The following is a 24,444-nucleotide window of genomic DNA, read 5'->3' as shown; positions in this document are numbered from 1 at the left end:
AGAGATCTCACTCAAGACATGTGGATTAATAAGTTTGAGAAGTTATATAGGAGTTTACTTGTTCTGTGATTATGAGGCAACTTGAAGCGCTGCAAAAAACATCCGTGAACAAAGAGTTATATTACTTCACCTTAAAATCTAGCAAAAACCTTCTGGATACCAACAATTAAAGGAAGATTAAACTTCTACATGGTTATTAGAAGCTACTGGCCAAGGAACTTGTGGCTATATTAAGAGCACACAGATAAAGCAATCCCTCAAGAACAGCCAACTGTGGGCAAGGGGGTAACCCAGAAATTCTACAAACATTGATGATGTGATACAGCAGGCAAGAAATTAGACAAAATTCTGCACGGCTTTGTCTCCAGGTGTCTGGGCAGTGTCTGCCAGTGATACACAGAAATACGTTATCATTACATTACGTAAGTTTTCTGTATTTTAGTAAAACAAATTGTCATTTCACTCAAAAGCAAACCTTCCAACATAGTCTAGCACTACTGAGAGGCATGATGCACTCCTCAGGAAGAAAACCAAACCAAAGCCACACACCGTGTAATCCTCTCAAGCTCCGCCTATCCCTGTACACATCTCTTTTGGCTCTACACAGGGACTACACGCACATTTCTGAAACAATCTGGAACCCTTTCACAGAAAAGGCAGACAGTTTTCGTTAACAAAACAATAATTTCCATATTTTAGTTGAAAATGTCACAAAAGCACCAAAGAACTGACAATGCAGTTAAATATTCAGTATTTACATTTGGGTGGATAGTCCCCATTTTCTGGAGACAGACAACAGAATAGGCTGAACACTGTTACAGACTGATTCTTGAATGCATCCAACAGCACTTTCCTTCCAGAACTTACTCACTTGACCTGATAAGAGAAGCAAACAGCAGATCCCAAAATATGCTGGGCTTTTTTTGCAGGTCAGATTTCAGGTGTCTGATTTGAGTGGAACCATAATTTCAGTTACTTCTGCTCTCTTTATTCTGCACTACTGAAACTCAGGTAAGGAGAATAAACATTTCTGTTTCTGCCTTTTTGAATACAGTATCTGTAAGTGACCCAGGGAATGTTTTGGATAGGACAGTCAAAGGTAGGAGGATGGGTTGCACAAATTCCCTAGTTTATTTCAAGAACTGAAAGTGCATTTTTTGACTCAACCAAAAAACCACCGCTCTTCCAACTGTATTTTTTGTTGTAGTTATACATCCATTACCCAGGATCTCCCCTAGCATCCAGCAAATCAGAACACTGGGCAATCACTTCAAATCATTTTAGCTGCAGTTTGAATGGTATAACTAATCAATTACTTTCTTGTAGCCACAGTTTGTATACATGGAGGGCAATTAGATTCTGCTCAGAAAGCCACAGAACATTTCACCCAAGTTTATCAAGCCTTGAGCAACGCATTCTCAAAATTCTCATTTCAAGATAAGCATATTCTTAAAATGGAAGGTTAAAATAATCCTCAAGACTCACTGACACATGGAAGAAGAAATAAAAAAATATTCTGAGTTCTTCTTATGATGGTTTTGAGTATAAAATAACAAAACAAAACATAGTGGAAGTCATATCTTCAACAGTGCCTCATCCAGATCTGGCTCTCAGCTACCTGCAGTTCACTATAAACATATTCACCCTTCTGTTCCTTTGCAAAGTCTCTTAACACAGCAAAGCTTTTTAGAGATGTAAACTTTTTCTGCATTTTCTTAGGCTGTGTAAATGCTCCAGCACAGCAGAGCAGCAGCAGCAACTACATTGGGATAAAACTTCTTCCCGCAGGGGACAGCTGGGTTTGCTGATCAAACTGGGACAAGCCGTGCAGCCACGAGCACACACCACACTCCCACAGCTCTGGTACAGCTCCCAGCACATGCAGGCAGAAAGAACACCCTCCAGGGAATTACACACTCTAAAGACCTGATCTCAAAAGGTGTTACGCATAAAAAGCCCCTGTGTCTAAATACAACACTCACAATTATCAATCAAATTAGCTGCATACTAAAATTACAATATAAAACTGAAGCTTATGTCATTAACCTTCTGTTTATTGGATTTTACATCCAAGTAAATCTTTAGTCCAATTTATAATGTAATGCATACAAAACAGAAAGGTCCTTATGGACTATTCATTCACGTACCAAACTCTAGAGAGATGAAATAAAACTGTAATGGAACTGGAACAATGGCAGTGTAACTACACTACAGTAACAGTCCTTGAATATTTGCCAAGACGAACACAGATATGGATTACATTTATAAACGGGGGGAAGGACATCATTAGAGCTCAACATGTATGACACAACTACCGCTTCATGTACATTTTTAAGTATATTATACAAAATCCCAACCAAAACAGCAACAAGAAAATATAAATTACCTACTGAACTAGTATTAATTAGTTCCTTATTCCCTCCTGGGATTTCTAACAAACCATCACCATTACAAACAAAACAAAAAGTAATTTAGTAATTATCTAAATGCCAATGCCCTTCATCTCCTGTAATATCTATAAGCTATGGCATGGTCTGAGCTGAAGAAACGAAGAGCTGAAGCCAACAGTGAGCTTTTAACCTCACACAAAACCAAGTTATGAACTGACAGAGAGCAGAAAGCTTTAGCAAAGTTACACAGACACAGGGACTTGGAGGCTGAAAATCCATGTACCTCTGGAAAGAACAGATAGAAGCAGTATGGTGAAAAAGTGGAACTCACAGGCTCAAGTAACTCAGGTTTATTCCACCTCACTCATGCAGTCAAACCACAATTTTTCACCTGTTTCTGCCACAGTCAAAGATCTAAGCAGCAGCAAACACTATCATACCCTTTTCCTGGAGGTTTTTGCTGTCTTCCTGAGGCCTCACTCCATGCTCCTGGTACCCACTGCAGGCTTCAAGAATCTTGCCAAGGCTTCCCTTGCTGCAGCCTACAAACACTCCCAGCTTCCTGGGCTGCTCTTTTCTCCCAGCTCAACACAACACAACTGTGAACAGACAAATAAGCCAACAGCCCATGCAGAGCAGATTCTTCCTCTAGCAGGACTAGTGCCAGAACAACACTCAGGTCACGTGTTTGTCTTCACTTACAGCAGGACCAGCAATGGAAAGAGCTTGCTTGGGTTAAGCAAGAACATTCAGTGCTTGTGGTTTAACCCTGGCCAGTAATTAAGCACCACACCTGAAGCCATGCATACAGGAAAACAAGGAATTCCTATCTTCAGGCAAGCCCAGGAAAAAAGGGCTCCATCACTGGTTTCACAGACAAAGCCTTGTGTGGTTGTTCTGACGCTGTTTTCACAGTCATGTGGTCAGAACACTGTACCGAACATCCTCTTACTGCCAGAGGTCAAGCAGAGCAAACTGTGCAGGACAACCACCACCATCCTGTTAGCCAGGCCCCACTTCAGTTCCTGCTATCAGAAGCTACACGGGATAACAGTTCAATATGGAGGAAGCTACTGAAAGGGAGGACAGGTAAAATCCAGAGCAAGGTTATGGCATCCTAGCCAAACATATTGCCCGCATCTTTTCCTGCTAGGATGACGATACTAGCACGTGTGAAAAATAAAAACATGAAAACAGACACCACCAAAGGTTTTCACAGAGCTCTGAACAAATCCAAAATTATCTACAAGTACACATCAAGTTGCCTGTGTAGCCTACAAAATCCTAAGAATAACTTTGGAAGTACTACAATCTCATGATACACATTATGGCATGACCTTATCTGAAAACTGAAATTTAATTCCCATCAATTCATCACATAAAGATATGCTGGGGGAAAAATAAGCTTGGTAAACATCACCTGAAATGACTCCATTTGCAACAGTAGCAAAAGCTTTATGAAGTAAAACAAAGCTTTTCTAACTCAGAATAGCAAATTAAGACTCTGCGTCCATGTCAACAACAACGCACAATCATCCAAGAGATACATGAAGGTAACAAACTGCTGCTGTACTTGCTACCTTTACTATTACTTTCAAAGCTGCTGCAACATTTCCTAATTACTTTTAATTAGGAATTGAGTAAAGCAGGCAGTCAAATTGCTAGGTATTTTTGCACGTATGAATGCAAAATGGAACACAGAATCCCCCTGCAGATCACGCTGCCTCTCCTTGCTGTATTTAATGACAGTAGAGAATTGTAGTTTGCACTCAGAAATCATGAAAACACAGGAAGGGTAATCATCCATTGCCTTGAATTTGATTCTACTGCTATAAAACCATTTAAAAGCTCTTTTTAAAATCCTGGAAGCTCAGAGACATGACTCAACCAACATTTTAACACTGATGGAATGGTAGGGACTGGAAAAGACAGTCTGGTCCAACTACCAGCCCAGGCAGGACCACCCAGAGCCAGCACCACATCCACATGATTCCTGGAATATCCTTCCTCAGAGCTGTGCCAGAATGTCCCCAGATCACTGAAGTCTGACCCTGCACAAAGGGCAAAGAAATAGTGTGCAGGGAATAAAAAGAAATTGTTGTGCCTTTGCTTCCCAAGCTGATGCAGAAGGCAGTAGAAATCTCCACCAAGCTTGTTCCTCAGCTGCAGCTCATGGGACACAGAGGCACAGACAAGAACGTGGACCACGCAGCCCATCCTGTCAGCACCGCAGCTACAGCAGGCTCCTGTACCTCACCCACTTCCCCAAGTGCTTCCCAGCCTAAGTGCTTCCCTCTGTTCCTCATCTACATCCCCAGGTGACTGCAGGGTGCTGAGCACCCACGAGAATCCCATCACCCTGCCAGTATTCCAGCTGCAAACCATCTCCAGGTTAGGTGCAAAGCTGCTAAGAGAGATGCACAAGCAGAACTAAGCCATGTCAGCTGGATCCACGGATCAGTGATTTTAGCTCCTCATTTCAACAAGAGCAATGACTTCCCTTGTCAGCCTATGCTATTTACACCTCTCTATTAGTGCATGCTGCAGCTATTTGCATTTCCAGCTCTTTATTGCTGTCCATCCCTCTCTTCCGAAAACCATATAAAAACTCCATCTCTTAACAGTGGTATTATTTTGCTGCCTTGTACTGCTCTAAGCTTTCCTGCCCTCCTCCCCAGACCCAGTAGGTTTTTTACCACAAGAAGTCTCCAATAATGGTACTTCATTGCCATTCTTTCCCTTCCTGACATTTTGCTACAGGACTATCACCAACAAAATGGAGCATCTCAAACACAGAAACTCAGAAAAAAAGGGTGAAGTTGAAGAGATAAAAAAAGAAACAGCCTTCTAGCAGAAATACTTTCAAGTTTTAAAGGCAAAGGGAAAACCAAATTGTTTATAAAACATTCATAACATTTGGTGCAATAGGAATCTATAGTAAATGCCCTCCAGCAACTTTAAAAGTCTCAATCAGTCTCACATCTTATGCCCACTGACTGCAGGTGAGGCAAGAAGGGGATAACACAGGACAGCTTCTGTATTGCTACAGAAGCTGAGGCTACTCAGGGCTTGTATTTTCGCTTAATACTACAAAGTGAGAATTTGTTGTGGATTCTATTCTAACACAACAGATGCTGGAAGATGAAAGTTAAGACTGAAAACCTCAAGGCATTTTGTAGTTAATTATTCTCTCTCCAAGTACTATCATAAAAGAGCCAAGCAGTCACAGCCAGCATGAGACTTTCAGGGCAACCTGAGAGTAACAGTGGGGGGAGGTTTCCTCTCTTCAAACTGTTTATTAGAGAAGTTCAAGCCAAAGCAAACATCTAAGTCTATTTTTACAGAAGCATAAAGCACTGTGCCTTCCAACACATTTTGGTGTTCAACAGCTTCTGGATTCATAATATCCCCATAAGCTTGCTATGAGGTTTTGAAAATGACAAGCCTCAACTTCCATAAACTGAGCAAATTTCCTGCAAATAGTAGTGTCAGAACATTATGCCAGGGGATATAAGAAAGATTTTTTCCGTGTACCCCTTGTCAGGCAGCCAGTTTTGTACACGCCCCTTTAGTGCAGGTTGCCCTCACATGAACACTGCTCTGGTGTTCATGGATGGATGGATGGAGCACCATCCATCCAGACAGGGGCACACCTCAGTGTGCCAGCTGAGGACTGGACTAGAAACTCCTCACACACAGTCTCCTGGTGCCCAGTACAACAGCTCTCCACCCATCTGGGCACTGCTTCCTCTCACCAAAGCTGTGCCACTGCCAGCTCGGGCTGGCATCGGCCAGTGAGTCTGCAGTGCCACCAAAGGCGGTGACTGCCCTCCTCCAGACTGCCCTCACTCCCTTCCCTTGAGCCAGGCGAGCCTGCTCAGGCACCCACACAGCAAACCACGCTGGGCAGCTGTCCTGAAGGAGAACTGAACCTCCCTGCTCCCCAGAAGGATTCACAGCCGTTTCCTCATCCACACTGTTGGTGTGACTGCTGCTCATGAGGCTTGCAAGCAGGGAGGGAGGGGAGTCTGCAGCAGCAGTGGTGCTGTAAACCAGACCAACAGGCTGTGGAACCAGGATGTATGAGGAGCCAGAAATAGGAGTACTCTACAGGTCTAGTATAGACACCCAGGTTAATGACAAAATCCTCATCTTCAGCAGCACTGTGCAAACCTCACAACACAGTGAAAACCTACCAGAAACCAGCACTTCACCAGAGCAACTTTCCTTTCAAAACAGCATTACTGAGGCACAATACATACTTGCAATTATCAATAATAACATCTGTTTTCTATCTTTTAAAGCAAATGGTGGAGAACTCACTGATTTCCCATGTTCTCCCCCATTACTTCTGCACAGTATTTGAAGGAAATAGTATTAACACAAATAAAAGGAGATGCCACATAGATGGTTCAAGCAAGAGGATGAAACTGTGGTTATTAAAGTGACGTTGGTGAAGAGTTTTTATGAGGCTAAGAAAAAAACTTTTCAGTGTCCCACACTATTTAATGTGCCAGAGAAAATAACAAAATGGATGATTGATTTTTCTCTCAGGAAAGAGTAAATATATAGGAAATGCAAATTGCTAGCTTCAAAAATCCACAGCCTCATCAAATACATACTTAAACTCCAATACCTGAAAAATGCAACACATCAAAAGATCCTGCCCACTGATTAGCTATCAAGTCTTATTTTTAGCTATCAAGTCTTATTACCTACTTCCTAGAAAATTATACAGAACGAAATAATATCCATTTGCCTGCATCAACAAAAAAGGGCTAGACAATTTAAGTGTAAATCCACATATAGCTCAAAGGAAGAGCTAAATTCCTCCATTCATATTCATAATAGAAAAACATAAATACAATGTTTTATTTTGAGAAAAAAAATTATAGGACATTCACATGAAAGCTTGATCAAAACTGGTAAAGCATAACGAAGTCACAATCATTTTCTAAGAAAGCAAGCAGAGAGCACACAAGCCCTGCTTGGGAAGCAGAGCTCCTCGAGCTGGACTTTTGTGTGTGTGGGGCACGGTGCTGTCACTGTCAGGCTGCTGAATGCTTCCATGACACTTTGCACCAAACTGGAGGTGCCCACTGTACTTGGAAGAGCAGAGAACGCAAGTGGCTGCTGGACTGGAATGGAGATGCTCTGCCTGGATGGATCCCCGCTGCAGACACACACACGCTCTCCGAAAAACCCCTCAATCCCTCAGCTCCTGGTTCTGTGGTATTTCTGAATTTACTGACAAACACTGACGGGCTTAATAGTGTCTGCTAGCAAGACAGGAAAGAAAGCACCACCACAGCAGTGCTGAAATCATTAACATCCACAGACAGGAAGGCTGCAGAAGCTGGTTTCTTGCAAGGCCTGGTGGTTTCTGCCCTTCCTCACTGCAGCTACACGTGTGTCAATAGAGAAACAGCTCCATAACACAGCAGTCAGTTCCAGACTCTCATGTTGGCATTGAAGAAACAGATGAATTATGCTGGATAAGCCAAATACAGGATGTTCAAGACAGCTGTCAGATCAGTATTTCAGTGCCTGTAAACATGATGTGTATTAATATATTCCCACTGATCAGCTCAGCATCTTCTTTACCACAATACCTCTCTCCATGTTACCTCAACTATCAAAGTGATTTATTTACAAAACCACCACAGCCAAAAAATCACTTTCTATATTTACTGGTTTATCACGTACCAGGCAGAGGTAAAAACTACCAGCCGTATATTAAGTTCTAAGCAGCAAGAAAAGATTAATCCTTCACAAATGTGCTAAGTGTTACACACTTTTCATTAGTTAGACAGAATTGCTTTTCACCTCACTTTATAACCAGATGGTTTCTATCTATCTCTCAATACTTCAAAGAAAAACAGAGCTCACCAAAATACTAAGATTCAAGGTTCTGCTTATATCAGTGCTTACACCTCTTCCTTAAAATATGTGGTAAAATATTCCATGGGATCAAATGACTTTCAAAAAAATTTTATCTCCATCTGAAGATTAAGCTAAACCATGAACATTCATGTGTTTTTCTTGCATTTTCCTTCCTTTCGTGATGTTCCAGTAATTACCCTGTACTGCTCTGGTAACCAGCAGCAAGCTCTAGTGAGAGCTCTTTTTCAAAGGAAGCGAGCCTAAAATTCACTATTTCAGATACAGTTCTTCTAAAATATCCCAAATCCCCTGTTCCTTACAACTCTTCAGGGATCTTTATGCTAACAAAATGGCTCTAGGCAGAGCCCTCTGACACACTGAAGATCATCTCAGCTGTTGCTCTAAAGACCACCCACCTCTGATCTCCACTTTGACACTGTTTCAGATTTAGGCTCAAGGTCATTCCTCTCAAAAAGAGCAGCTTAGGATTTGAAAGCTGATTAGAACATAAAAATGTAAAAACTTATGAAGACTTTAGATAGCAAAACCAGATTCTCATCTGCTAATCTCTGGTTTCCCACAGGGTAATTCTCCTCTTGATGTTTACCATCCACCAGGCATTCCAGAGGACTGTTAGAGCAGCCAGAGTCTTCCCTAAAAACACCACTGAACTGAAGCACAAGGTAACAAATTCAAAACAGGCATAAGCAAAACAGCTATACAGGCTTAGAGCCTTGCTTTTATAAACCAAAGCTCATTTGCCTCTGTTGGTTCTTTCCCTTGCACTCATTTGAAATCAAGATTTTGCAGGCACACCAGTAAAATGGATTCCCAGTACAAGTGACACTGGAGATCTTACTTACCTGACTACACCCAATCCTCCCAACCAAAACTCTACCATGAATAGAAACAATTCTTCACCAAATCATATGCAACCAGCTTTTCATTTTTTTGTTTTACTATTACTGATCTAACACTAAATTAATTTCTCATGAAACATTCATAACATTCTAGGATCATTATGTGTTTTGCCCTGGCTCTAATATAAATACCCATCTTATTTCATTTGTTAAACAGTCAAAATATTTGATAATAATTTCACTTGAGAAAACAAAAAAAAAAAAGAGCTCAGAACCAACTCTTTAAGTTTTACCTACAGTAGAGTATGATTAATGTAACAAAAGCCAAAAGGCTTTCCTCAAATGTTTGCCAACTCTGTAGATGCCTTTTCCTCTGTGCTCTACAGGAAGTTTTGCTGTCAAATCTGCAAAACTCACAAGATTCCAAGTGCTAGAGGGTTTTTTGGTTGGTACTTTTCAGGGTATTTGGAGTGTGGAGGCTCTATTTTATTTCTGTTATGCCAGATTTCAATCCATAACATGCTTCCCTTCATGAAATATTTTGCAAAGCATATAAAATACCTTTCTCTTCACTCTGAAGATTTAAGAGCACTGGGGAGTTCTGCATGTGAATTTCCCCATTCTGAACTCTAATGGATATGCCTCACAGGGAACTTCAGAGATAATTATTTTCCCTATGGAATGTTTTTAAATGATATGGCATAATCTGATGTACTGAAAAAATGCAGGAGCCTTAATCTGCTATTTCTTCCTTAGGTAAAATGCCAATTGCTTTCACAGGGCACGGTCCTTATCTAAGAAAGCAGCACATCCTGCACAATGAACACACCACCAGTAGTAATATAATCTTATGTGCATTCCACATTCTCTTTTTAGTCAGATCTATAATCATCAACTAATTTACCCCAGTTTACCTTGAGGTTAAACAAAAAGGAAAGAAATAAACCCAAGAAACTTTTATTTTGCTATAGGAAATTAAAAGCCTAGAAACTTAAATGGCTGTGAAGAAAAATCAATATTTTAGTCAGAATTAGATTTTAGGAGTTTCTGGTATCAGATATGGAGGTTTCAATTTCAATTAAAAAGCTGCATCTAGATGCACAATAATCCATTATAAAAGTGCATCTGACCCCAGGAGAAACAAAGAACTGTCAGAAGCCTTCTTACAAATCCAGTAACACATTAAATCACATAGGATGTGATGTGAAACACAGAACTCTTCCAGTTTTAAAAACAGACATTGAAACTGAATTATTCAAGAGAAAACATTGATTTGTGACATTTTCAGAGCACCACACTTACTTGACAGAAATTTCTTTCCCCAAGACTTGCATTAACTCAACAGGCATAAAATGGACTTTGCAAGCTTGCTATTGAGCACATTAGTATTTGCTCTTCATCTTTTATTTCAACTACATTACCACAAAAGGGTAAGAATGCTTATACCACTGTAAACTACAGTGTCCTTCAAAGAACTAACGATCTTGAAATTATGCAGCCTCAAGGCTGAAACACAGATCAGATTCACAGGAATCTGTAAAATCTGTGCTCTAAAAGATCTAACTGCACAAGTTTTTATATCTCTAACTCTGAACATGACAAAGTGAACACATTTTTGGTACTTAATATCTTAGAAAAAGTGTATCTGTAGCTGTGGGGTTTTTTTCCATTCATTTCCTTAAGATGAAAGTTCAAGCTTTTAAACTGGCGATAATCAGAAGAATTCATACTTTGCTGTTCACTTACACAAAAACCAAATCAAGTGGTGAGTCATTCAAGTTAAAGGTCAAAATAGGCACTACTTTTTAAGAGTTAGTTACTCCAAATTTTTTCACATTACCACCATGTTCATTCAATCAGGTGTGATTTCAGAAGGAGAGCAGAGTATTTTTTAAATTGCAGTTTTTCTAGCTTTTTAGGACTCCCAACCCATACAGACGATAAACCATTTCTATGCTAACCACAGAGAAAACGAGAGGAACACCTAAGTATTTGCATGTATCACTTGGTCTCCATGTGCTCCGCTGAGCTGTGTAGCTGGAAGGTGAACTTAGACTGAAGGAACACCACTGAACACCTGCCCTGTGTGACCACAGCGCAGTGCACGGTGAGCGCACTGCAGTGGGGACAAAGGGAACCAGCCCTACCTGTGGGCACAACGTCTCGATGTGACCGGCTGCCACTTGGACAATCTTCGTTCCATCCTCATTTGTTGACAACGAACAAGCCAGATTGGCAACCTTAAACAAAATAAATACACAAATAAGCAAACAGCCTTGTAAGCAAGTATTTCTGCTCAGACATCAAACTTGGCAGAAAACATCTCTGCCAGAAAGGCTTCATTTTGAGGAGAAATATTTTGTCAAAGAATGGTTTTGAAAGAGGAAACACTGCAGGAGGGAAAAAGAGCTGTGGAAAGAGGTGACTGATGAGAAATCTTCTGACCTCATCCAATTTAGGCTCAATGGGTAACAGCTGCAGAGTGCATTTGGAAAATAGGAGGAAATTTCAAAGCAAGAGTCTAAGGTTTCAGCAGATTGCTTGTGATCTTGCCCTTTAATTTTTCAGAGCCCTTCACACCATAACCAGCTTTTCTACTGTTCCTTTAAATTTACTTTTAAGACATTAAAGCTCAAATAACATTCATCTTGACTTGTAGTAATTCAACACAAAGTGATTTCAGCCCTGAGCTATCCACAGATCATTCTTCTAATTAGTGGTATGGTTTTCAACTGAAATGATCATATTATATAGCATATACATATACAGTGACAATGTATATGGAAACTTGAAATCTGTGAAAGAACAAACCCATTTTCTATTATAACCTGCACCATAGAGATACAGCTTCCTTTAAAGCAAACATCTTTTCCACAATGCTGTACAAGTTTAAGTGGATGAAGGAAAAAGCGTTTCACTGCAACTGAGTATCATCAGGCTGAAGGAGAGGTTAGACAAAGGTCCAAGAGAGGCTGGGATACTGGGATCCAGTAGTTTTTTTTATCCTTCCGGGCAATATCAAGTCCTTGTGTAAACTACTCCACACTTGTTAGCCACCACTGCCTTCCCTGAAGTAGCTGCACTGCCTCCAACCACTGTGATGTCAATACAGAGCAGAAACTGCCCGAGGACCAGACCTCTGCAGTGCTGCCAACATGAACACAGCCAGCCACAGCTATTCTGGAGTCACCCCAAATTCACACAACTTCTACAGTTCAGCTGCTGGGAAATAGCAGCAAACCTTCCTTTGTCAACATTTTAGGACACCACTACTACTTCAATGATGATCTACTACTAAAGGCTTTTATTATTCTTACTTAATTGCTATAAGTAATTACAAGACGTTAGTCAGTGCATAGACAAATTAATTACTTTCCCTACTGAAAATTCAGAAGAGATTAAGAAACACTTTCTGAAAGGGAGGAGATTTAGAAGGCAGGGCCCTCCATGTATACCTGTGCCTACACAAAAAAACCTCATACAGCTTTCCCTGCTATTCCAATACAATTCACTGGTTCCCTACCCATGTAATGTATTATCTTTTCCACATAAAAAACACTGATTAAGACTAAAAAAATCCAGTTTTCATCAATGCATTGACACTGTATTCTCTTTTATTTGAATTAAACTGCCATGGGTTGGTTTTTTAATGCAGTATCTGAAAAAAATGGGTTTGCTTCTATGCTTTCCTTCCTGACTCTTCAGCTTGAACTACCCACAGATGACTTGATATCATCACAATACAACCTTAAAAGATGTTACTCCCTCCCCTCAAGAAAAAAAAAATCAGCTGCTCTTCTTTAGATTGAAGGTTGGGAGTTTTCACTAGTGGTCCCAACAATTAATTCATATTGGCTTCAATATTTAATTCCTTTGCCCCAGTCACTGAGGTGCCTGTGCATCCTTAATTGAAATCTGTGCTCACACACACTTCGTTCCTACACCCCCTATGTAAAATGAAGCATTCTACAAGATCGATGCAAACATTACTGACTCCAAGAAGTCTTCTATGCCTAAAGCAGTGACATTTCAAAGGTAAAACAAAAAGGCAATGCCACCCATTCCACCAGGACAAAAACTCTCAGCAGTTTTTTTCCTCTTTGACATAATTTTTCAAATTCACTTGGCAATTCCCAGAAAAACTTTACTTTCATTTCCTGGAATCCATTACAAACGTGTGTGATACAGAGCTCCTGTTTATCAGTGAGGTACTGCTCTAAGCAGTTTTGTCCCTGTCCTCATGAGCAAAGCAGACACAGATGGTTTACAGCAACTTTTTACCCTGTTTCCTAGTTACACTGGCTCCAGCACTTCAGTACAAATGCAGTCCTTGATGTAAATTGTGTCACAGTCACAGAATAATAAATTAGGATGAAAGAGGTTTCCAGAGACCACATACTCCAACCCTCTGTTCAAAATACGAGAATGAACTTGAAAACAATTGGTGCCGATGGCTCGATGTAACAGATCAGCATCTGGGGACAAATTCTCTGTGTGTTGTACCAGACCACTTGGGAGATCAAAGGGGTAAAAAAGTGTGGCCCTTCTTTGACAAAGCATGATCAGGTTGGGAAGCAGCTCTTAACCCACAAGCATTCCCATTTATTTGAAGTCAACAGCAATAAGGGGGTTTTTAATATAAAGAGGAACAACTTTCTGATCTTATGCTTCCCCTCCTGATCCTTCAGCTCTAAGCATTCCTTGGTGATGGCCCAATTCAGAATAGTATTCTCAAAGCACAAGCACCAAACCAAGGGTATAAGCACCAGAACTTATGTTAGGCCATTTACAACAACAAACTGAGATTTGTATTATTTACATCAGGTGCCTTAAAAAAAAACCTATGAAGTTAAACAAAGTAGTATTGGTTACTTTGGAATAAATCCATCTTGTATTTTGGATGTGTATTTGGAGTTCATACTACAGTGCTAGGCAGCGAATTTAGACCTTTGCCTTGCATTTTGATCAATGTTAGTAAGACCTCTTGTGAAAAAGGCATATTGTATGTGTGGCTCTACGCAGATATTTACTATATGTAATCTGATAGATAGAAAAGTTATACTATATTAACATTAGAATAATGTAGTGAATGTAGTTTTGTAATTAACAATAAGTTATAGTACAATAGAAGCTGTGTATGTGTGTTATATTTTTTTGCTCAAGAAGAAAAATTCCTGAGCAGAGAGATAACATTCACAGAGGCCCCTAAACCTTACAGAGGCCTCTAAATCTTCTAGTGAAGAAGAACTTATGGCCTCTTATCCACAGAACCTAACTTTCTCAAGGACGTATGCTCTCATGCGTTCTTTTAATTAACGGAAAGCTTTTGTGACAAGAAACAGCTGAAATTACTTTTGTTTTACGTAAGATATGAATAGTCATAAACTGAAGGCTTAAAAAAGAAGACTTCTCTTTGTTCTGGGCCCTTCTCCTTCCTAGCCTTTGTCTGGGAGGGAGGGGGGACAAAGAGCCTGGGCTACCTTCTTTGCTCTTGTTGTCTCATTATTTGTCCTGTCTCTGAAAACTTTTTTAAACTTTTATTATTGTATTAATATTTTTGTAACCAATTTTTATTCTTTATTAAATATTCATAAATTTCAAAAAGCGAGTGATTGGTGTTTATCACACTCTGTTTCCATGAGAAAATGGGTGGAATTTTCTTCTCCTGGCATTGCAGCAGCACTTGCCCACACATGCCTTATGCGTGAGTGAAAGGGCTCCCAGTCCCAGCAGCAGGTAATGAGGCTCACAGCCATTCCACCCAAAGACCAGCAGGGTCCCTGGAAGTCACTAACATGGTCTCAGCCATCAGCACACTCACTGCTGGTGCTTCCCTCGCCAGCTCCGGGAGAGATCTCCTTAGCACAAATACAAACCACAAGTCAAATAAACCACATGGAAAGCGGCAAACACCTGTGTGTCCTTTTTCCAAGCAGGAGGAAGGGCATGTCACATCCTGAAGTCTCTTTTGAGACTGTAATATTGCTAATAAGGAGGACAAGCTGTTTCAGCAATAGTACATGTCAACAGTCCATAAGAAAAAAATCAAAGCCTAACTCAGGTAATGCCTTACTGTCATCAATGGCATACACGTCTCAAAAGATTTTTGCAACCTGAGAAGTCCTCGTTACACCACAATCTCTCCCCTAAGCAGCATAAACTACACAAAATACATGACATTTCTTTTGTATTCTCTGGTAGAAACTAGCTTCCCTTAGAGGGACTTCAAACCCAAGCACGCTGCAACTTCAAAAACAAACAAAACTGCAAAATGAAAACCCAAGATTCCTCTCAGTCAGAAAATAATTGTCCTTCTGAGGAGCGAGTTTGTCAGGACAAAGAAAAATATTTCTCCTAGGCTGGTCTGACTGAAATCAAAAGAAGTCATGATCATTTTCTCCAAGCATTTTTAAGATACTAAGAAAGCAGTTACACAGCTTTTCCTTGAAAACAGAGAACAAACCATCCTTGATGAGGTTTAGCAACATCAATTAATACACTAATTAAGGTGCAGTGGGAAAGAAAGACTTTGAACTGAGCATGTAAGTGCAGTACTGGCAGTAGATAAAATATTTCATTAACCTGATGGATTTTTAGATTGTAAAGACACCAGAGTGTATTTTTTTGATGCCCATTACCCGTACACAGAAGATATGCCAACGTGCATTTCTTTTATTCCTGCAGTTATTAAACAAGCTTCTTACAAGCACTTTAACTGGTGTTTTTACTATTGGGTGAGGGTTTACCTTTCTGTATTGGGGAGGGGATTCCTCTCTTTAGCATCTGATGACCCAACAACTTTTCAAGCTAAAAACTGCTGAACAGTAAGCTTTGTGTATGGCAGATATCTTCAGTTAAAAAAAATAATTCAACAAATCATATTCCTCTGCTTGATTTATACCTTACATGGGACTAGTGCATCTAGGAGAGAACACAACTGGAAACGTCTGTCCAGATTTTTTCAGTTTCTACTCTTTACCAAATAATTTAAAAGCAAAGAACGACATACTTAGAGGCTGTGGGAGATGTATCATACATGAACAGGTTCTCTCTGTTGTCCAAAATTCCTTGGCACAGGCTTTTTCCCTTGCCTATGCTCACAAGTGCATTCACACTGTGGATCCCCTAATGTTCTCTCCCCAAGTAGAGGATGAAGACTTTAAGTTGTTCTCTGAAAGGTTTAAGCTTTACTCAACCTCAGATTTCCCAAAGCTTTTACTGGGTATTAACACAAAACAGGAAAAACCCATATAGGTGAAACACCTTGGAGAGCCACAAACTGCTCCCCGTGGATTTCCAGAAAGGTGTGAGAATTCTCAACAGCCACCTCCCTGAAGCCACCTATTGCTGGAAATAACAGAGAGAACCCAATATCCTTTCTGGAGACAAAAGGGACGTGTTCCAACCCCTTAAGTGCCACGGGGCAAGTGGAGTTCACGTGCAAAGTGAGACTGCCGCTTCCCTGTGATGGGTCTTAAGCTGATGCCGCGGGAAAGGAAGAGAAATCTTGGGAGAGGCATTCCAGCCATGACTTAAGGATGCCATACAGTGGTTCAGGAATGAATCCTGGTTCAGAGTTAACTCCAGGGTGAGAACAAAATGCAAAGTCAAATGCAAAGTGAGATTTTTAAGTAGTAGAGGAGTAAATAAACACTGCACTGCCTCACCACCTGTTTCATTCACAGCTGAGAACCGCTTTGCTGATCTATTGTCCACACTGCAAAGCAAGAATTAAACGTACCCCTAAAGATTTTTTTCAGTCAAATTCACTCATTAACTCCCAAAATAAGTATTTGCTCAGGAACAGATTGTCTGCTAACTAGCTAAATTCCTCTTCTATAAATTGTACAAAATGAAGCAGCGTGTTCCCTAGATGCGATCCCTCTTGCTCCACCAACAGGAACTCAGTTTCTTTTCATTATTTTATCCAAAGTCCCAACTCACTTATACTGTAAATCACTAAGAAGAACTAAGTCATTAATTCCATGAAAGTCTCTGTTTCCTCTTCTTGGTGAAGATTTCTTGTTCTTCATATTAAATACCTCCTGTCAAGAAACTGTTTCACTGAGGAAAGACCTTCCAAAGGTCTGCCCAACCCAAAGTTACCCAGGTCCTTCACTACACTGCAGGGTAAGCCTCAAGTCTGTTCTGTGGAGATTTTTTTAGCCTTGTGTGAAGAATCCTCTGGCAACCCAATCCCACCCACTGATAACCCTACAGAAATTCTTGGTACCACACTGGGAAAGTGTTACTAAAATAAGAACTGGCATGCTTCAAATTTCACAAAAAATGAACTTGTGTGTCACAAGATTTCAACCACAGTCTTTAGGAAGTTTAAAGTACTGATCCTATAATTTTGCCTCTTTTCTAAAACACAGTAAATATCAGAACAAAAACCTACTGGTTTTCCACAAAAGTATTTTTTTTTCACAAGCAAAAGTACTTTTTATACACACCCCTAAGGAACACTAACCAGATATAGTGTCACTTCAACATGTATATGGATTCTCCTTAGCACTGTCAGGGAGTTAAAAAGGCCCAAGGAGCATAGTTCACAAATGGACAAAAAAACCAGTAATCCACTGAGGTAGAGGTTAATCCTGAATAATCACAGTTCAGACATTTCATTTGTAGTAGAGCAATTGAATACTTACCTAAGGAATAACATCCACATTCCAGCATTACAGCACTCAATATGGCTTTCAATATAAATTATATACTCTGTGCAAACTGATTACAACTGTTAGCCTGCTCTCTTCAAACCATAAATGAAAAAACATACTCATGTGTTTTCTGCTTCTAATTTTGTGGTTTTCAGAAATATCTTCTCCAGGTTTTTAATGTGTTCTCAGTTTCTACCACTAGCTTTATTCATGATGCCTTAAGAAGTCTTTAGAGGAAAATGACTGTTCATACAAAAAAGAGCCATGAAAAAACTACGAAGGTCAACATTAAATAATGACTCTATACTTTTTCAAGGGAAAGGCTACACTGATGTATGTATGTCTTCCAGTCATTGCTGCATTTTTATATGCATTTATGATTACTATGTGCATTTTTATGGGCTTAATAAAACTCACATAGACTACAGGATTTGTTTATAGTGAAAAAACACATTCCTGTGGACTAAAAACTTACCTCTGGTGGGCAATAAATATCCCAATGTTGCTTGTTTTCCAATCCATTTTCTACCATAAAGCTTAATTTCTTTCCAGATAAGTCAAGTAGTTATACCTCAGGTCAGAAGTTACACTCTTACCTTTTATTAGTTTTTACTTTCACAGTGAAAGAGTTACAAACTCTAGTCAAACATGCATTTAACATGTATTATGCTGCTTTCCCTGCCTCTTTTAGCTTTTCACCTTCCACTCTTTCAGAAAGACTCTTGAATCTGCTAAATACAGTAGGGGACTACACACCTGCAAGCTTCTTCACTCACCTTTTGGTTTCCTTCACACTTCTCTTAACTATGCCTGCCTCCCTCTCCTTCCATTTTCTGCAGTTGAATTACCCAGTACTACATCACTGCCAAGCCCACTGCTGCCTTGACAAAATTGGCTCAAGCTGCTACACCTGAGGCTTAACCCTCCTCCTCCAGGTGTTACTAACCCTGGTTAAGATGGTTCAAACTGAGGGGCAGTATGTAACTTCAACTGTGTCCTACCAAGCACGTCCAACATTCTGCTCGTGTCGTTAATAAAGCATATACAAATACCCATGCACTGGCTTGTTGAGTTTTGTTGTGGGGCTTTTTCCTAACAGCGTAACTGCAACTGGTTTATTTCAGTTCCATGTGCTCAGACAAGCCTTATCTCATACAAGTTCATCTAGGAAATTGCCTTGGTGAACTGTGCCTCAACCAAAATGAAAATGGGTAATACGCACACTTTGAGACAAACACAGCACATGTTTAAGGGAGAATTCTGCCCAGTAAAATTCCAGACACCATTTTCTTTTCAATAAAGGTGTCAGGCCTGATGCAGAGCCCCACTAAGCTTTCTCTCACTGCTTTAGGTCACAGTTATAGTTGAAGAACTGAGGTAAGGATTCCCTCTCTAGATTCTGAGCTCTGGTAACACCAAGAACAAATACTGTATTTGTATTATATTCGTGCTCTGGAAAGCCAGCTGAAGACTCGAGTAAAAACAGAAACTGCCTGTAGTTGTGATCTGTGTCCCACTAATGGTCCCTCCAAAAAGTGTCCCATCTGCACCAGCACCAGACTTAATGCACTGCATTAACCGTGAAGTGGCCTCTGATCCTTGAAGAAAGCTCCTTCCACAGGCCGAACAAAACACAAGTGCAAGCTCCACCGGTGAGCTGCTCGATGAAACCTCCCCCTCAGCACCATTCACTGCAGTGTTAGCAGCAGGGGCTTTCCAGAAGTGTGCTGTGTATGACACCAGAAGAAAGCAGGGTTTGCAAAGGGATAAAGCGGCTATCCCTATTCTGTAATCACATAACCTTCTCCTTTTCCTTACCTCAGCCTCAAAACATGGCAAATAAGACTGCAGTTACCCATGGAGCAAGAGGACACCAGTCATGCACAGGATTAGCCAATTCCTTAAAACAACCAAGAGAAGGAGTAATCACAACCCCTGCCAGAATACACAGCTCGTGAAGGAACAAGGCATGCACAAGTGCTGACAAACAGATTAATTAACTGCCCCTAACTGGCAGCGGCAAGATTTGATCAACATCTATCACCAGTGGAACTCAGTAAGGATCAGGATGGATCGAGTTGTTCTCAAAATTGCACAAAAACCTCCATTTCCTGCACTTTAGTAATAAAGAGAAAAATACAACACAAACAGCAAGCCGTCAAATGAACACTGAAAATTTCAGCCCTTTTCATGTGTAAAGCACAGGCAAGGATCAAACACATGTGTGAACACATCCTTATGTTTTCTCATTACTCAATAGTCAAATATTTCACAAAAGAAGGAAAAAAAATTTAAAAAACGTCATCCAGCTTTCAACATTCTGCCAGTGGCAATATCTGAAACCCAGCACTCTGAAAGCCTTCCCAGAACAAATGCAAGTCCATGTCCCAGTTTAAAAGAAAAAATTTTCTGAAGAAAGCAAGTCAGAGCCCAAGGCAGCTTATGTGATGTAGAACTACCAAGCCCTCCCACTTCACACAAGTTCACACCATGCGCATTCTGAGAATTCTCTTAAAGTAGCAGCTTTTCAGAAAGAAAACCAATCCGTTTCCAAAGCTCATCAGGAGTCAAATCTCTCTTTCAGTAATCCTAGAATCTCTCTCCAACCCAAGTGGCTCCCCCCAACCTTTGGAAAAGACCTTTAGTCTATTGTTGTCCTGCTTCCACTCAACACGACTTGAAAAAGGGATAAGCAGAGGATTACTGTAACACTCCATCCCCAGACCGCTTTCAACTCCAGGCCAACGTGTCCAAACTAATCCCAAGCGCGGTGCAAACACCACCCCACACGGGCCGCGCTGAGCCGCGCTCCTTCACCCCGTGGACGCCACTCTGTCTCCAGGAACTGAGACTAGAAATTATGGACCTCCAGAAAAAATCCTCCTAACGTATTCTTTTCTGTTGTTGCCTCACAGATTGCACGAAGTTCGCCTTTAAAGCAGCAAGGCCACCTAAGGCCCCCGGTTTCAAAAGAGAAAGAACACCTCGTTGTAGCTGACAAAGCAGAAAACTCAGGGCTGTAGGTGCTTTTAGATGATGCCGCCCTGCCCGCGCCGCTTCCCCTCAGCGCCGGCGGCCGCCACGGCGGCACTCCGGCGGACAAAAAGGTGGAATTCCGATGGACAAAAGGGCGGAATTCCAGCGGCAGGGACTGCGAGATTCCACCGCCAGACCCCGAAACCTGCAGCACGCAGCTTGAAAGCACCGTGCGGAAATGCGCAGCCAAAGCCGCCCGCGCCCGCACTCGCCGCCCGCTCCGAACCTTCCAGAAGTAGGCGGGGCGGGGAGCAGGTGCAGATGGGACCTGACCGCACACCGGGGTGTCTGTGTGAGGGTCCCATGTGTCACAGCTCTGTGTGTGTCAGGGTCCCAACACAGCTGTGTGTGTGTGTGTGAGGGTCCCATCTCTCACAGCTCTCTGTGTGTGTGTATGAGAGTCCCATCTCTCACAGCTCTGTGTGTGTGTGTTTGTGGGTCCCATCTCTCACAGCTCTCTGTGTGTGTGTATGAGAGTCCCATCTCTCATAGCTCTGTGTGTGTGTGTCAGGGTCCCATATCTCACAGCTCTGTGTGTGTGTGTGTGTATGAGGGTCCCATCTCTCACAGCTCTGTGTGTGTGTGTATGAGGGTCCCATCTCTCACAGCTCTGTGTGTGTGTGTGAGGGTCCCATCTCTCACAGCTCTGTGTGTGTTTGTGGGTCCCATCTCTCACAGCTCTGTGTGTGTGTGTGTGTGTTTGTGGGTCCCATCTCTCACAGCTCTGTGTGTGTTTGTGGGTCCCATCTCTCACAGCTCTGTGTGTGTGTGTGTGTGAGGGTCCCATCTCTCACAGCTCTGTGTGTGTGTGTGTATGAGGGTCCCATCTCTCACAGCTCTGTGTGTGTGTGTATGAGGGTCCCATCTCTCACAGCTCTGTGTGTGTGTGTGAGGGTCCCATCTCTCACAGCTCTGTGTGTGTTTGTGGGTCCCATCTCTCACAGCTCTGTGTGTGTGTGTGTGTGTTTGTGGGTCCCATCTCTCACAGCTCTGTGTGTGTTTGTGGGTCCCATCTCTCACAGCTCTGTGTGTGTGTGTGTGTGAGGGTCCCATCTCTCACAGCTCTGTGTGTGTGTGTGAGGGTCCCATCTCTCACAGCTCTGTGTGTGTGTGTGGGGTCTATGAGGGTCCCATCTCTCACAGCTCTGTGTGTGTGTGTGTGTGAGGGTCCCATCTCTCACAGCTCTGTGTGTGTTTGTGGGTCCCATCTCTCACAGCTCTGTGTGTGTGTGTTTGTGGGTCCCATCTCTCACAGCTCTGTGTGTGTGTGTGTGAGGGTCCCATCTCTCACAGCTCTGTGTGTGTGTGTGTTTGTGGGTCCCATCTCTCACAGTCTGTGTGTGTTTGTGGGTCCCATCTCTCACAGCTCTGTGTGTGTGTGTGTGTGAGGGTCCCATCTCTCACAGCTCTGTGTGTGTGTGTTTGTGAGTCCCATCTCTCACAGCTCTGTGTGTGTGTGTGTTTGTGGGTCCCATCTCTCACAGCTCTGTGTGTGTGTGTGTGTTTGTGGGTCCCATCGCTCACAGCTCTGTGTGTGTGTATGAGAGTCCCATCTCTCACAGCTCTGTGTGTGTGTGTGTTTGTGGGTCCCATCTCTCACAGCTCTGTGTGTGTGTTTGTGGGTCTCATCTCACAGCTCTGTGTGTGTGTGTTTGTGGGTCCCATCTCTCACAGCTCTGTGTGTGTGTGTCAGGGTCCCATCTCTCACAGCTCTGTGTGTGTGTGTGAGGGTCCCATCTCTCACAGCTCTGTGTGTGTGTGTGTGAGGGTCCCATCTCTCACAGCTCTGTGTGTGTTTGTGGGTCCCATCTCTCACAGCTCTGTGTGTGTGTGTGTGTGTTTGTGGGTCCCATCTCTCACAGCTCTGTGTGTGTTTGTGGGTCCCATCTCTCACAGCTCTGTGTGTGTTTGTGGGTCCCATCTCTCACAGCTCTGTGTGTGTTTGTGGGTCCCATCTCTCACAGCTCTGTGTGTGTTTGTGGGTCCCATCTCTCACAGCTCTGTGTGTGTTTGTGGGTCCCATCTCTCACAGCTCTGTGTGTGTGTGTGTGAGGGTCCCATCTCTCACAGCTCTGTGTGTGTGTGTTTGTGGGTCCCATCTCTCACAGCTTCTTCCCCTGCCCTGCAAGGACCCCCTCCTCCCCATCCCCAGGCACACACAGTACATTCTTATGCATTCAGTATAGCCTACATTTCAAATATCCTGTAAAAATATAATCAGTCTTCTCATTCATCCTCCCTTTATCCCCTATATGAATCAGTAATTTTTTCAGGTTTATTCATTTTTATTCTCCTTTTTGTAAATGGTGCCATGAAAGCCTTGTATAGACAGCCAATTCCAATTGCCAGTGGAGCTGATACAGGCCTCATAGCTACCATAGTTTATATGGAACCAACACTGTGTTAACATTAAATGTTTCTGTGGCAATGGAAGTCTGTTTCTGTTAATGGCGTTTAAAGGTTCATAAAATATTTTATACTCTCGACTCTCTCTCGAAACTCTCAACTAATTTTTGCTGTGTGATCTAGGAAATGTGAAACTGATCACAAAGAAAACATGTAAAAATGTTTAGCCTTGCAAGGAACACTCACATATAAAATGGTCCAGACTGCAAACTGCAGATTGCAGTGCAGTCTGAAGCATCAGTCTGGGCTCACCCAAATGCGTGTGCATAGAATTTAAACTGCAGAAATGTGATCACACTGAGTTCACTGAAAAACTCCTAGGAGATCCTATCTTGTTTACAGTGCACTGCCTTGAAAAGAGGCACATGAACTGACTGTTATTCACTGCAAAGCAACACCCTGACGAGAAATGATCCTCACGCACAGCAGACACCTGTCTAATAGCAACAAAAAGATATGCAGGAGTCACACTTCAAAGAAAACACATTTCTGTGCAAGGAAGTCTAGAATTTTAATTTACAAATGACTCCTAGTTAATAAAGCTAAATCTCAGAATATGCTGATCTGAACTTCCCTGGGGTATGGCTGCCAGTGTCCTGTGTCCCCCCATGGCCTCAGCTGGGCAAATGACTGTGACAGTGCGCCTGAGCACAGCTCATACAGAGAAAGCATGTCTGCACAGGTTAGTTCTGTCCTGCTGAGCCTAGCCAGGAGGTGCCTCACACCTAGCAAGAGCAACCTGCATTTTTCAGAAGGTTTTAGAAATTTGCCATGGGCTCAATATTTGAATACTTGGCTAAGAGTTATTAAAAAGCTACTTAATACAATGATGTAAAAATGTTAGCCAAGTGAATTCCTTGGAAGTAATTACACTGACACTATTGCATATTGTTTAGGTTTGATGTTCAGATTCATTAAAAAAACTTCTGCAGAAGACAAATAAAACCAAAGGGAAATATCTAGCAGGAGGTTCCTTTGGTCTCAGACAAGCTGTCATAAACAAAAACATATCCAGCTTCCCTGATAAACAATGATCATTTGCCTTCCTTGTAATCAGAAATTCTAGTCCATGCTTCCCACAGTGTTTTTTGATAATTTCCTTACTTTCCTTCCCCCCAGTCTTTCTCTTTTTTCTTGTTTTTTTAATTTCATTTATGCTGTTACATCTGTATTACAGAAATTTGCCCTACTTTTGCTTTCTTGTCT

General features: G+C 41.7%; 1 protein-coding gene across 2 annotated transcripts in view; it reads right to left on the bottom strand.

Annotated features, from left to right (window-relative positions):
• The window catches only part of CTNNA3 (catenin alpha 3), a 419,849-nt gene that overhangs the window by 130,453 nt on the left and 264,952 nt on the right, over positions 1–24,444 (bottom strand). The window contains exon 10 of one of the 2 annotated variants that reach the window (XM_063406388.1): positions 11,281–11,373. In XM_063406388.1, coding sequence (XP_063262458.1) covers positions 11,281–11,373 — 93 coding nt within the window. Of the gene's footprint in view, positions 1–2,830; positions 2,969–11,280; positions 11,374–24,444 lie in introns of those variants that run through there. The other variant, XM_063406390.1, reaches the window with a different exon arrangement.

This window comes from Prinia subflava, chromosome 9 (genome assembly GCF_021018805.1).
Source record: "Prinia subflava isolate CZ2003 ecotype Zambia chromosome 9, Cam_Psub_1.2, whole genome shotgun sequence".
Taxonomy (NCBI): Eukaryota; Metazoa; Chordata; class Aves; order Passeriformes; family Cisticolidae; genus Prinia; species Prinia subflava.
This window is presented reverse-complemented; position numbering and strand designations above follow the sequence as displayed.